Source organism: Hippopotamus amphibius, chromosome 1 (genome assembly GCF_030028045.1).
Source record: "Hippopotamus amphibius kiboko isolate mHipAmp2 chromosome 1, mHipAmp2.hap2, whole genome shotgun sequence".
NCBI classification, from domain to species: domain Eukaryota; kingdom Metazoa; phylum Chordata; class Mammalia; order Artiodactyla; family Hippopotamidae; genus Hippopotamus; species Hippopotamus amphibius.
Window position 1 is genome coordinate 19,109,241 of NC_080186.1, and position 13,260 is coordinate 19,122,500.

Consider the following 13,260-nt stretch of genomic DNA (forward strand, 5'->3'; position numbering starts at 1 on the left):
GAAGATAGCCACAAATGACCCCGACATTGGAATTAGCAAAGAATTTGAGGTAACACTGATAAATTTGTTAGAGTCTACATGAGAAGATCTACACAGTGACCAAAGAGATAGGAAATTTCAAGCGAGATTTGGGAACTACAAAAGAAAAACCAAATGGAAATCCCCAAACTGAAAATACAGTAACTGCAATCAAAAACGCTTTGGAAGTGATTAACATTAGGTCAGATATAATCAAGGAAATGATTAGTGAACTTAAAAACAGATCAATGAGTGGGAGTTCCCTGGTGGTCTAGTGGTTAGGATTTCAGGCTTTCACAGCTGTGGCCCAGGTTCAATACCTGTTTGGGGAAGTGAGATCCTGAATGCTGTGTGGTGTGGCAAAAAAACCAAAACCAAAACCAAAAACAGATCAATGGATATCATCTCAACAGAGAATAAAAGACAGGTGGGAAAAAAAGGGAAACCAGTTAATGTCCAAACAGTAATTTTTCTGATTATCTTTCCTGGTAAAATTTTTTTCTATCGCTATTGGACAAAAAGCATTTGCATTACTCTCAGTTTTCTACAAATTAACATCTAGCCTTTCAGAGTTTTTAAATGTTTTACTAAATAGTAAATAATAAATGAAGTAAAAGTACATTCCTCTAAAGAATTAGATGATCATTGATGGGACCTGTTAGGCAATGCCCCAAAATATTAAAAAGAAATGCAAGGATTCCTTCTAGCCTATTTCCAAGTTTTGAATAGTTTTTCTTAAAAGAGCTAAGGCTTAAAAAGAGAGAAATGTGGCTACTAAGAGCTTTCTCTTTCTTCTCTTTTCTCTCTTTCTCTTCCTCTTCTCTCTCAAAGACTTCTAAAGTTTTGTATATACCAAGAACTATGCTAAGCATTTTAGAAATATAAGCTTATTGAATCATAGTGTCAACTCTAAATGGGAACTTGCCATCTGCCTGTACAAGGATTAAATCGCATTGGGCTGCTACTGCTGCTGACCGTCCACATCCCCCGAAGGGCATTCAGGGTGGAGACCAGGCATTCTCGAGACACTCTGTGCTTCGGAGGATGGGCGGAACAGGTCTTTAGATAGTTAGATGTTTTCAGGAGCTGATTTGATGAGCCCAACCCTAGCATCCCTTCATATCTAGAAAAGTACTAAATCCCTACATGGTGATGTCTGCTCCTCATGACCAGCAGAAACCCCTTACAAAAAAATGTGTTTGATTGAAAGTCCTCCTCCTTTACCAAGAATACATATATTCTAATCTTCTCCCCTATTCATTTTGGTGTACCTCAAAAATAGGCACAGCAGTGTAAAGCAATTATATTCCAACAAAGAGCTTAAATAAAAAAAAAAAATCCAGAAATCCTTTTTTCTCTATCTGATCAACAACGATTGTCTATGTATTTTCCATAATGGAGGAAAAAAAATTTTTTTTAATCTTTTGGTGGTGCATGTGGGATCTTATTCCTCAACCAGAGATTGAACTGTGCCCCCTGCATTGGAGGAGTCTTAACCACTGGACCACCAGGGAAGTCCCTGGAGCAAATCTTTTATTTGGCCTACTAAAAGCGTTTTCCCTTGGGACAAGATTGTAATAAAACTTTGGCATATGCTCGTAACTAAATTATCTATAAAGTCCAATTTTCTTTAACAACCCTCATAACAACCCAAGATATCTAAATAGGACTCTACCCTCCTTTCCCACCCAATTTTTGTGGATCAAAGCTTCAAAAACTTCCCTTTCCCAGGAAGAAGGCATCACAAGGCAGAGGTTTATGGCAGACACAATACTAATGTTTGGATTCACGAATGTCCGTGGGGCGGTGGTGGGGTGGGTGGGGTGGGCCAGAGAGGGAATGATCTGCCTTCAGTTCAGACCAGAGTGAACACACAGGACCATCTCTCAAGGTGGCAGAATATTTCTAGAGGTTCAGATATCCTGGAGAAATAATCTTGGACTTCAAGGCAACCTTTGTAAGCAGATTAGGTTAGGGGATCTCCAGAGAAAGAGAACCAGGAATGGCTTTCTCAACATAAGTGAACCCATTTTGGCCTAAGTCATTTTGTTATCTAAGCCTGGATGCTTGCCCTTGAACAGGTCTCAGTAATGAATGATCTTAAGGGAGGGAATGTGGAAACAAGGGAGGAGCCGTCAAGAAACAATAGTGCAGTCTTGGGTCAGGGTCCTGGTTCCTCAAGAGATATCTGTATTATATAATAATATACCTTTGAGTTCTGCAGGAATCAAGGCCCCCACCCAGGTGGAGGGTGGGAGGATGATGTTGACCCTCCTGACTTTAATCAACTAAAGCTTGGACTGCGGTAATTCTACGCCAAATTCTCCTCTGTTCAAGCCCCCTCATGAATATGCATGTACCCTTAGCTTGAAACTTCCCCAATTTTGCTGTTTGGGGAGACGTTGCTTTGGGAAAGATACCCAGTGTTCTCCTTATTTGCAAGGGAAACAGAGTGGGACCCTGTGGGGCTCTCAGGCACTGAAACTGAGTGGGGCCTGGGCACAGAGGCCTCCTTTTGTCCACCATGTCTATAGGCAAGCCTCCAGCCTCTATGACCTTCCTTGAGTTCCAAAGGGCGGATTTGGACAGTTGCTAATCAAGGCAGGAGCAGCCAAGAAACCACCCGAGGCAAGATTAAAGGGACCAGAGAAGCTCATGAAGATTAGGAGACTAGAAGACCACCTGAGAGGAGATGACCACCTGAGAGAAGATTAAGGGACGCAAGCCCTGCTCACACCCTAATCTTGTCCGATCCCACTTTTGAACCACCATTATAAAGCCCTTCACCATTCTCTGGGGTTGAGGCATAGTTTATTTTGAGGCAGAAGCCTGGTGTGTGGTGTGTCTCCCTTTGCTGGGCAAAACAACATAGTTATCCTTTTCTACTTCACCCCAATCTCTGTCTCTGGGATTTGATTCAGCACCAGTGTACAGGGAGGCTGAGCTTTTGGTAACACAAGTAATAATAAATCCCTCCTTCTCTTAATCTTTGGCTTGGTTGTGTTGGCTCAACACCCACCAAGAGGCGAACCCAGTTTTCTGGTAATATTCCTACAGTATAACGAGACTGTCGAATGGAGCTCAGACTTGAGATGCCAGTTCTTGGAGAACTGGCAGTGATGCCCAAAACTTTAGAAGACCAGACCTTGATAAACTAGGTCCTGAAGAATAGCAGGAAATCCCTCTGTATCAGGAAAACCCAGAGGCAGCTTGGGCTTGTGGTGGGTCAAACTGGGGACCACTTTTTTCATTCTGTTCCTCTCTCGTATTTCCCATAGCTGGCAATGGTCCTTGTCAGGGACCAATAGCAGATTGCCCCAAACTCTGAGGGGTTGTGGCTATGTAAACGGATAGGGTAGGGGGTCCCTGGAAGAAGAGAATGAGGCATGGCTTTCTTGCCATAAGAGAAGCCATTTTCGGCCTAAGCCATTTTTTGATCTAATCCTGGTTACGTGCTTGCCCTTGAACAGGTCTCAGTATTTAAGGATCTTAAGGGAACAAAAGAATGCAGAAACATTGCCTGTTAGGCAAGAGAAGTAACAGTAGCAGAGATAAGAGTTGTAAAGAGTCCCAGTTCTCTTTCAGTGGTAAAGGTTAGCCTGAAGTGCTCAACCACCAGATCAACGGGAGCCTAAGGGATGATGATGTTTACCTTTTCTGACCCTCCGGACTTCAATCAACTATAGCCTGGACTCAGTCAACTCTCCACCCCCCATGAATATGCATGTACCCTTAGCTTAAAACTTCCCCACTTTTGCTGTTCAGGGAGACACTGCTTTGGGAAAGATCCCCGGTGTTCTCCTTACTTGCTGCAAGTAATAAGTCCTTCCTTCTCCCTGTCTTTGGCTTGGTTATGTCTTGGCTCTATACTCACCAAGAGGTGGACACAATTTTGGGGTAACAACTGAAGGGGGTATTTAGGGGTGGTCTGCAACTGTGAGGGGCCCATTATCTGGGTCAGAGGCCTCCAATCTTCTCTGAGGTTTGCATTAGGGGACTTTCATGGCTCAGCTTGGCAGTCCCTCCAGAGCCACCCTGGAGAAATTGTTTACTCCGCAAGAAAAGAAAACTGGGCGGTAGGTGGTGGTGGACTATATGTAGAAGGAGCCTCTGGAGGACATAATAAACATTGGCCTTAACTTGTGGAGCTCTGCAAAGATTTACCAGGGGGAAACTAGCAATGAAATAGGAGGGAAGGGGGCAAGGCATAACCTTTAAAAGAATGACAAAGCCCAAGGACAGGACATAAACTGATTAGAACCAAACAGGTCCAAGATAGCAGACAGCTGACTTCCACTAGACCTTGAGCCTCAGTATACGCTCATTGTCACACATCAGCAAGCTAAATGACACACTCACAGGCACCATGACAGTTCCAAGGCCGACCATAAAGGTCAAAAAGTGGCAGTGGCCCAATCCCTGGAAATCCCCACCCCTTCCCCAAAATAGCTGGAATACTCCTCCCACTCATTAGCCTGTGAAATTACCCAACCCGACAAAAACTGACAGCCCCCATACCCTGGTACTGCTCTCGCCTCCTGAGATGGCCAACACTCTGGAGAATGTTTCTCTCTAAATAAATCCACTTCCTTTTTTTTTTTTTTAATTCATTTAATTTTTTATTTATTAGCTGTGTTGGGTCTTTGTTGCTGCACACAGGCTTTCTCTAGTTGCTGAGAGCGGGGGCTACTCTTCATTTTGGCACGTGGGCTCCTCATTGCAGTGGCTTCTCTTGTTGTGGAGCACAGGCTCCAGGCACATGGGCTTCAATAGTTGCAGCACACGGGCTCAGTAGTTGTGGCTCATGGGCTCCAGAGCACAGCCTCAATAGTTGTGGCACACAGGCTTAGTTGCTCTGTGGCATGTGGAATCTTCCCAGAGCAGGGCTCGAACCCATGTCTCCTGCATTGGCAGGTGGATTCTTAATCACTGCGCCACCTAGGAAGTCCAATAAAGCCACTTCTTACCTATCACTTTGTGTCTCACTGAATTCTTTTTGTGACGAGACATCAAGAACCTGAGCTTCATTAAGTCCTGAAACTGGGTGTGTGATCTCAGTTAAAAGACCATGGGTTGGGACTTCCCTGGTGGTCCAGTGGTTAGGGCTCTGCGCTCTCACTGCCAAGGGTTCAATCCCTGGTCAGGGAACTGAGATCCCACAGCCATAAAAAAGAAAAAAGACCATAGGTTCAAGTCTCAATCTGGGTTTTAGCTGGGTTCTAGTGCTGGCCTGTGGGTTCAAGTCCCAATCTGAGTTACACAGTTTCAGTAATGGGACATAAATTATCCTGAGAGTCTAAAGCAGAAGATTTTGGCTTTAAGAATCAGCTCTCAGGGTCTTCTTACTGAAAAGTCAAAACACTGTTACTCAAAGTAAGATTCCCTATCAGAATTTCCTGGGGATATTTATTCAAAATGCAGATTCCTGGCTTTCACAAAAACCACAACTCTAGGGGTGAGGCCCAAGAATCTGCATTTTTTAATGAGGCTGCCCAGACACCATCTTGAGGAGTTTGCGGTGAAGCAAGAAGGACAGTCCAGGTGTGTCTCTTAAATGTTCAGGAAAATGAAAAGTCAGCTTCTAAGAAAGAACAATTCTAGGGTGTCAAAGCCACAGAGTGTCCGTGGAGTGAATTGTTTTGTATTCACTCAATCGGCTTTAACATAAGAAATAGAAACAGACCAGAGGTAGCATTTTAAAATTTTTATATTTTTTATTATAGGATTATTTAATAAAACAAAAGATTTTCCAATAGAAAATGTCTAATTTACCTATTCCAGACTAACATTTCTATTAATTCACTTTACATTTACACATATGTCTTTTGACTGAGATTAAAGGCCATAGCATCTTAACCTCTATTGGGTGCCTGTAATGGTCCATGACTTGCCTTGCAGGTATGGAAGCTCCTCACTCATTTTCCAGCTGCTGCCTGGGCCTTAGGAAAGAGGAGGAATGACAGGCATTCCTACTGTGGGCGTAGGTGTCTAGATATGGTTAGTGCACATGTTGGCTCTACTACCCCCACTCATCTGGTTGTAGGTTCGTCACTGAAGCTAGACAACCCCCATTTGTTGCTAAGACATGCTGACCCTCCTTGGGATGTAAGCAATGGGTCAAGTCATAATTCATACACTGTACGCCTTGCCTAAATGTCTTTATCCTTTGCCCACTGGATAAAGTGGTCCAGGGTCACTGGACCACAACCCCTCAGGCATTCCACAAGGCCTAAAGAGAAGGTAAGTGATCCAAATCTGCTGACTTGCTTCCCTGTGTCCGTCTCTAGCCAGCCCTACATTTACAAGACAATGTGATAAGGACCCTGCCCAGCTAGGGAATTTGGGTGTGGCAGATAAAGAGAAAAATGAAAGACCTCTTAGAATGACTGGAGTTGTGGCTCATTTTAAATGAAATCAAGAATGATTTGAATCACTGACCACGTACGGCCACCACTGCCAGAAGAGTTCGGGGCCTGAAGGTGAAGAACGTTGAGCCAGGCCTCTCTGGCTTTCTCTTCCTCTCACCTGGGTGAGACCGGGAGGCATTCACTGACCAGACTGAGGAGGCTTGTTTGCTTGCTGACCAGTAGCATAAGGTCCGTCTACATTCCCTCCTCCAGCCATTTGCTTAACACTTACATGAATGTCAAGCTGTTTATAACGTTGTGGTCTTAACCCTCAGCAGATAAACCAAACCCTGAACTTGCGTTCTGTTATATGCTACCTTCTCCTTCCTGGGTCTCACTTTACTCACCTCTAGAATGGGGATGATACCTATGCATTAGCTTGTGAGGGCTCCTCTAATTAAGTAACACAGACTGGTTGATGTAAACAACAGAAATTTATTTTCTTGCATTCTGGAGGCTAGACGTCTGAGATCAAGGTGTTGGCAGGGTTGGTTTCTTCTGAAACCTCTCTCTTTGGCTTACAGATGGCCACATGATCTTCTCTCCACAAGGTCTGTGTCCTAATTTCCTCTTATGAGGGAACCAATCATATTGGATTAAGGCCCACCTAATGACCTTATTTTAACTTAATTATATCTTTATAAAGACCCTATCTCCAAGTACAATCACATTATTAGGTACCTGGGATTAGGACTTTAACATTGAATTTTGGGAGGACACAATTCAGCCCATAATAACCTACTAGGTTTTATTGTGAGGATTGAATTATCTAAGGTGTTTAAAGCATTAACGTAAAACCTGACATAGCATGCCCTGCAAAATGGTAAATGCTATTATTTTGAGGCCTTACATGAAAGAAAGTTACTGTCATCGAAACACAAGAGAACATGGATGGGGAAGGCAATCTCCTAATTATGGCTCCTCATTTCCCATCCATGGACATTTCTGTTGTTCTTCAGGCCCTTCTTCTAAGAATGTGCCAACGCAATGTCTGAACATAACATCTGTGGGGGAACCTCTATAGGCTAGAAAGGAAAGTAGATAGTTACAGTTTTCTTCTTTGCCTGTTGTTGCTATCTTTCTGGCTATATTATAAACTCTCTGAGGACTGTCTTAAACTTCCTTTGTATCTCTTACAATATCTAAGAACACCATGCTGAGCACAGAGTAAAGGCTCAGTGAAAAACAACAAATCAAACCATATATCTTTGTGATAGTTTACTTATTTCTAGAATCAAGTCCTGGTCAGAGTTCTGTTATCTTGAGAGGGTAGATCGCCATCTAGTGACTCTTGCTATTAAACTAGGAAAGTGTGAGGTTCAGAAAACCCCAGGTTGCTACTTCTGTCTTATACGTTCAATATTATATATATGCAAACACAACAGAAACCTTCTTATAGTTTGACAGCTTGATATATTAATGATAAATTCAACTATGCTTTTATTTTCCTTTATTCCGAAGAGACTTCTTCATCAATTTCAAAATGACACAGAAATTTACAAAACAAGCTATAAACTAAAATAATCTCAAAGCTGAGATAAAAATGACTGATAGATAAAAGCTGACACATTTTGCTCTGGAAAGTGTCTTTGAGCACAGCAGCGAATGTATTTTCAGTAGGAGTGATTCTAGAGGACAGAGACCATAGGCAACAAGTGAAACCCCTATACCATCAATAGACTCTCACTCATACACTCATTCAACAAATATTTATTGACCTCCAAGAATGTGCTAGATACTGTTCCAGACACTAAGGCTTTAATAGTGAACAAGATGGACAAGATTTTTGCCCTTATAGAGCTTTTTTCTATCTTTCTTTTTCTTTTTTCTTTTCTTTTTCTTTTTTTTAGGGGCAAAGACAATAAGCATATAAACAAAACAGATAACAATGTCAAGTACTGTGATGAAAAAATAAAGCAAGGTAGGATGGGGAGTGGTGGCGAGGGTTCTGCTATTTTCCGGGAGGCTGGTCAGGAAAGGCTTGTCTGAGGAGGTGACATTTGAGTCACTTCTTAGTCTCTTTTGGCTTGCCAATATACACACACACACACACAAACCTGACTTTCGAAAACTTACCTGTTCAAAAAAAAAAAAAAGAAAGAAACCTAACCTGTTCATAATTAGACTAGTGTCTGTAGTTCAGTGTGGCTGCAGTTTAGAAGTGAGAGATGGGAGAGGGAGCAGATTAATGCAGGAGATGAGGCTGGAGAAGGGAGCAGTAAACAAATCATAAAGGGCTTTGTAAGTCACTGTAACTAGTTTGGGCTTTATCTGGAGGACAACCAAAAAGCCACTGATGAGTTTTAAACAAGAGAGTAAAAGAATCAAGATTATCATTTTAGAAAATCACTCTGGATATAAGATGGAGACATCAACCCTGAGGCAGGGAAAATGGTTAACAGGTCAGTGCAATGTCCCAGACAATAATCTAAATTGCCTGAATTAAGGAGACAATAGGGCTAGAAGTTGACTGAGATGAAAAGGCAAGATTTGATGGTTATAGAGTGTGAAGAGAAGAAGGGTGACAAGGAGAAACATGTGCTCATTCATTGAGAATGGGAAAACAAAGGGTGAGACACGTCAAAGATGAATTCAGTTTGAGGTGCCTATGGACATCCAAGAGAATGTAAGCAGGAAGTTGAAAATATAGGTCAGGGGCAGACCTGTGCCTGATATATACAGGTTTGAGAGACAAAAAGGTAATTGAAACCAAGAGAGGACAGAGAGGTCACCTTTTTTAAGGGAAATGAGAAAAGAGTCAGTGACAGAACCAGAAAGAAAACCAGCATTTACAAGATTGGCAGCAAAAGAGCAGAAACAGTGAAGGAAGGATAAAACAGAATGATCAGAATCACAGAGAACAGTAAGATGTGCATTGTGATTTCATAGTCCCATCTGGTTAACTGGCTTGTTGTGTGGAAACCAATGACTTCCCCATTTTTGACCCTCTGGCAAAGCTTTGGTTCATTCAACAAAATTTATTGGGCCTATGCTGTGTGCCAGACACTGTTCTACGTGCCAGGGCCATATCAGCGTACAAAAAAGACAGATGCCCTGACTTTATGGAGCTTACATTCTAATGTGGGGAACAGATAATAAACACATTAAAATAGGTAAACAAATACTAGAAGGTGATAAATGCTATGGGGAAAAACAGAGTAGATTAAGAGACATGGGGGGCGGTTGGGGGGGGCGGAACTTTTTTGGTGGACTAGCGGTTAAGAATCTGCCTTCCAATGCAGGGGACACGGGTTCGATCCCTGGTAGGGTTTGATCCCTGGTCAGGGAACTAAGATCCCACATGCCACAGGGCAACTAAGCCCGTGGACCTCAACTACTGAGCCTGTGGACCACAACTAAGACCCGGTGCAGCCAAAAAATAAAAAATAAAAAGAGACATCAGGGATGAAAAGAGTATGTGAGCAATTTCCAATGGGTCAGTCAAGGTAGCCTCATTGAGCAGGTGATACTTGAGTAAAATCTTGAAATTTGCAAGTAGATATCTGGGGGGAAGAGCCTTTTAGGCAGAAGTTACAACCAGTGCAAAGGTCTTGAGGAGGAGCTAGCTTAAGATTTCAAGCACTGAGCACTGTTAGGGTACTAGGAGATGAGATCAAAGAATAGGGAAGCATTAGTTCAGATTCCACTTTTGCTCTGAGAAAAAAGAGGGACTATTAATAGGGAGGTTTTGAGCTTAAAAGTGATATGCTTAAGGTTTTCTAACGGGATCACTCTGCTGTATTTAGAATAGATGCTGAGTGGCAAGAGCAGAAGCAAGGAGACAAGTTAGGAGGCCAGGGCAGAAGTTCAGGCCCGCTTTGAACCAGGATGATAGCAGAGCGGATTCTTGACAATTTGGTAGTGGAATATAAGAGGAAGAGGAGTCAAGAACACCACCAAGGTTACTGTCATAAACAAAAGGAAAGATAACTGCCATCAACCAAGGCAGGAAAGACTTTAGGAGGAGCAGGTCGGTTTCTTCGGGCGGGGTGGAGGGTGTTGAGAGAGAAGAGAAGGAACCAGGAGCTGTCTATCCAAGTGGAAACGTCCAGCAGGACGTTGTCTGTACACGTTTGAAGTTCGGGAGAGAAATCTGAGTTGGAAATCTTTGAAGCTGTTAGGAGGGAGTTGGTATCTAAAGCCACGAGCCTGAATACGTAGTTTCAAGATGACTGCTGCGAACAAAAAGCAGGAAAGGGAGGCCAGAGTGATTGTGTGTGGGGGAGGGGGGGATGTATTTCACAAGATGGTCAGAGAAGGGTCACATGCGTCTTCTCAGAGAAAAAAAGAGACCGCTTAGTGGAAGTCAGGCAGAAGGCATCCGATGCTGGAGCCGGAGCAGCCGGAGCAGGGCGCTGGGGAGGCAGAGCTGGGCCAGCGAGGCCGAGGCCGAGGGCCCCCAGGCCTGGAGGCAGGCCGCTTCTGCGTCAGGCCCTGCCCGGGGGCAACGGCTTCCCTCAGCTTCCTGCCCGTTAGCGTGGGGACTCAGCAGCCGAAACCGAAACTCATCTAAAGGACAGTTCCAGCTTCTCCCCAAAGCTAGGGAATTGTGCGGAGACCGGGGCGGGAGGAGGGGGGGCGGGGGGCGCCGAAGGAGCGGGGCCAGAACGCAGGTTTCACTCATACTACGTAGCTCAACTACTTCAGGGCCGATCTCAGTAACTGGTAAACTCGTAAAACTAACACAGTCACAACTTTCATAACGACACGAGAGGCCACAGGTTCTCCTCTGTGCCCGGACGGCCCCACTAGCGTCACTCTGAGGTAACAGCCTTTCTCTTCAATCGCTCCGTGGAACCCCTCCCCAGGGCGGGAGGCCTCCCCCACGACGGGTCGAAGGATGGGTCAATTCACGCTCCATGAACAAGGCTGGTTGAGCGCCACAAAAGGCCTCGCAGGGCGGGGCGAGCCGACGACTCTCGTTCGCTCGCTCGCTCCCATTGGCTGCGATCGCCAGGCTTTCCTCCCGGACTGGCCACTGGGGAGGCTCAGAGCCCGCTAGCAGCCCGCCTCCCTGAACGCGCGTGCGCACGCGTGGCGGTCGCTCGCCACACTGAGCAGGCGCGGCCTCGTGTCGGCTGGAGGGGCGGGTGCAGCGGCGCGCGCTGCGTCCCGGCGCTCGGCTTTGCCTGCTGGTCCCGCCCTCCGTCGCGGCGGCGCGGTGCACCTTGGGATAGGGAGCGATCTCCGAGCGAGGCAGCAAGATGGACGCGGGATTCTTCCGCGTAAGTAGAAACGCGGGGATCTGGGGTAAGGTGAGGGGCTTATCAGGAAGGCCCGGGAGGAGGCCTAAGCTCGGGACGGCGTAGCCAGCGAGCGGAGGCTTCGAAGGTCCTGAGGATCCTCGGTGCCAGCGGACGCTCTCCTCTGCCCTGTGGCGGGGACCGGTGCGCCCCTGCGCAGTCTCCTCCTCCGGAATCGTCCCCCCTACGCGGCGGCGACGGTCGCCGGAAAATGGCGGCGGGAATGGTCTGGAGCGGTACCTTGCCGCCCGCCCGCGTGCTTGGCGGGGTCTGCAGGCCGAGCCGCTCGCCCCGCCGGGTCCTGGGGCCTAGCGGACCCGCGAGGAGGAAGTCCTTGTGGGGAGGCTGGAGGGAAAGCCTGAGGTGACTGGCGGCCGGAGGGTCCTGGGGAGGACGGGTTTGGGGGTACCGCCCCGGGAGAGCGTGGACCGGAAGCAGCGTTGAGCAGCTCTTCTTGAGAAAGCGGGCGCGGACCTCCCCCCCCTCCGCCCCGGGTCTAAGCCTTCGCGAAGGCTCGGGGTCAGAGTTCGCGGGAGCTCCCGCCCAATTTGATATCCCTTCAGGGAGGGGAATGCCGATAATTTGTGGTTAGAACGTTTGAATCTGAGACTCTGAGGGCAGAGGGTGCAACAAAAAGTATGCGCGTGTATGGAAGAGAGGGCATGGGGTGGATCAAGTCCTCTCCTTCCCGCTCACCGTTCCTCCCCCCTCCCCCCACCCCCCGGCTTGTTTCACTCTTTTGAAAGTCTGCTGGGGGAAAGGTGCCTTCGGGACTGCGGGCCCATCACTTGCCGACGGGGACGTTACCTCGTCGTAGTTGGCCCTCAGGGCCCATAGTTTATGCGGCGCATGCTGGAGCCTGTTCGTCCCCTTTTCACTCCCTTAGGAAATGAGCACCCAGGAGGGATCTAGATGGGTGGGCGAGTGACGCTAATAGGAGTAGAGTTTGAAAATTCTTTTTAATTAAGAATGGACCATATAGAGACCAGTTGGTTTAAGTCAGAATCTATGTGTAATATAAGGTGGCTCTTTCCAGTCACTGGAGCATGTAATAATGCAGTTTGTGTGTGTGTTTTTAAAGGAAAAGTTAAAAGAGGGGAAGACTGGGACTTTAGTAAAGATAGCTGTTGACACTCCAAAACCAGCAGTGAAATTACTTTTCAGTTGACTTTAAATGTGCTAACTAGTTTTTCATTAAAGGTGGAAGTGTCATTCCAGGCATTTGACTTAAAACGCAGCCAGTTATTTGACTGATCTTGGTTATGCAGACAGTCCTGTAGTTATTTATGTAATGATAGTTTCACTTGAGTTTATCACATTTTCACACTGCAGATGAACCCCCCATTTGTGATATCTATCGATAGAGTATTTTGTAGTAAATACTATTTTCTGTAGTCTGAATGTAATATGTTGAAACACAAGCCTATTTTGATTTTTTTTTTTTTTTGGTTATTTCGTATGGAAAAAAAATTCCAAAAGAAAAAGCAAGATGGTTGATAAGTTTTAAAACGAAGGTTGTTTTTATGTTTTTATTTTATTTGGTTGCGCCAGGTCTTAGTTGTGGCAGGCGAACTCTCAGTTGCTTACATGCA

General features: G+C 45.6%; 1 protein-coding gene across 14 annotated transcripts in view; it reads left to right on the forward strand.

Annotated features, from left to right (window-relative positions):
• The first annotated feature begins 11,562 nt into the window (after window positions 1-11,562).
• The window catches only part of SRRM1 (serine and arginine repetitive matrix 1), a 28,723-nt gene continuing 27,025 nt past the window's right edge, over window positions 11,563-13,260 (forward strand). For 13 of the 14 annotated variants that reach the window (XM_057700373.1, XM_057700401.1, XM_057700378.1 and 10 more), the window contains exon 1: window positions 11,563-11,650. In XM_057700373.1, coding sequence (XP_057556356.1) covers window positions 11,630-11,650 — 21 coding nt within the window. In that variant the 5' untranslated portion in view covers window positions 11,563-11,629. Of the gene's footprint in view, window positions 11,651-11,905; window positions 12,032-13,260 lie in introns of those variants that run through there. The other variant, XM_057700450.1, reaches the window with a different exon arrangement.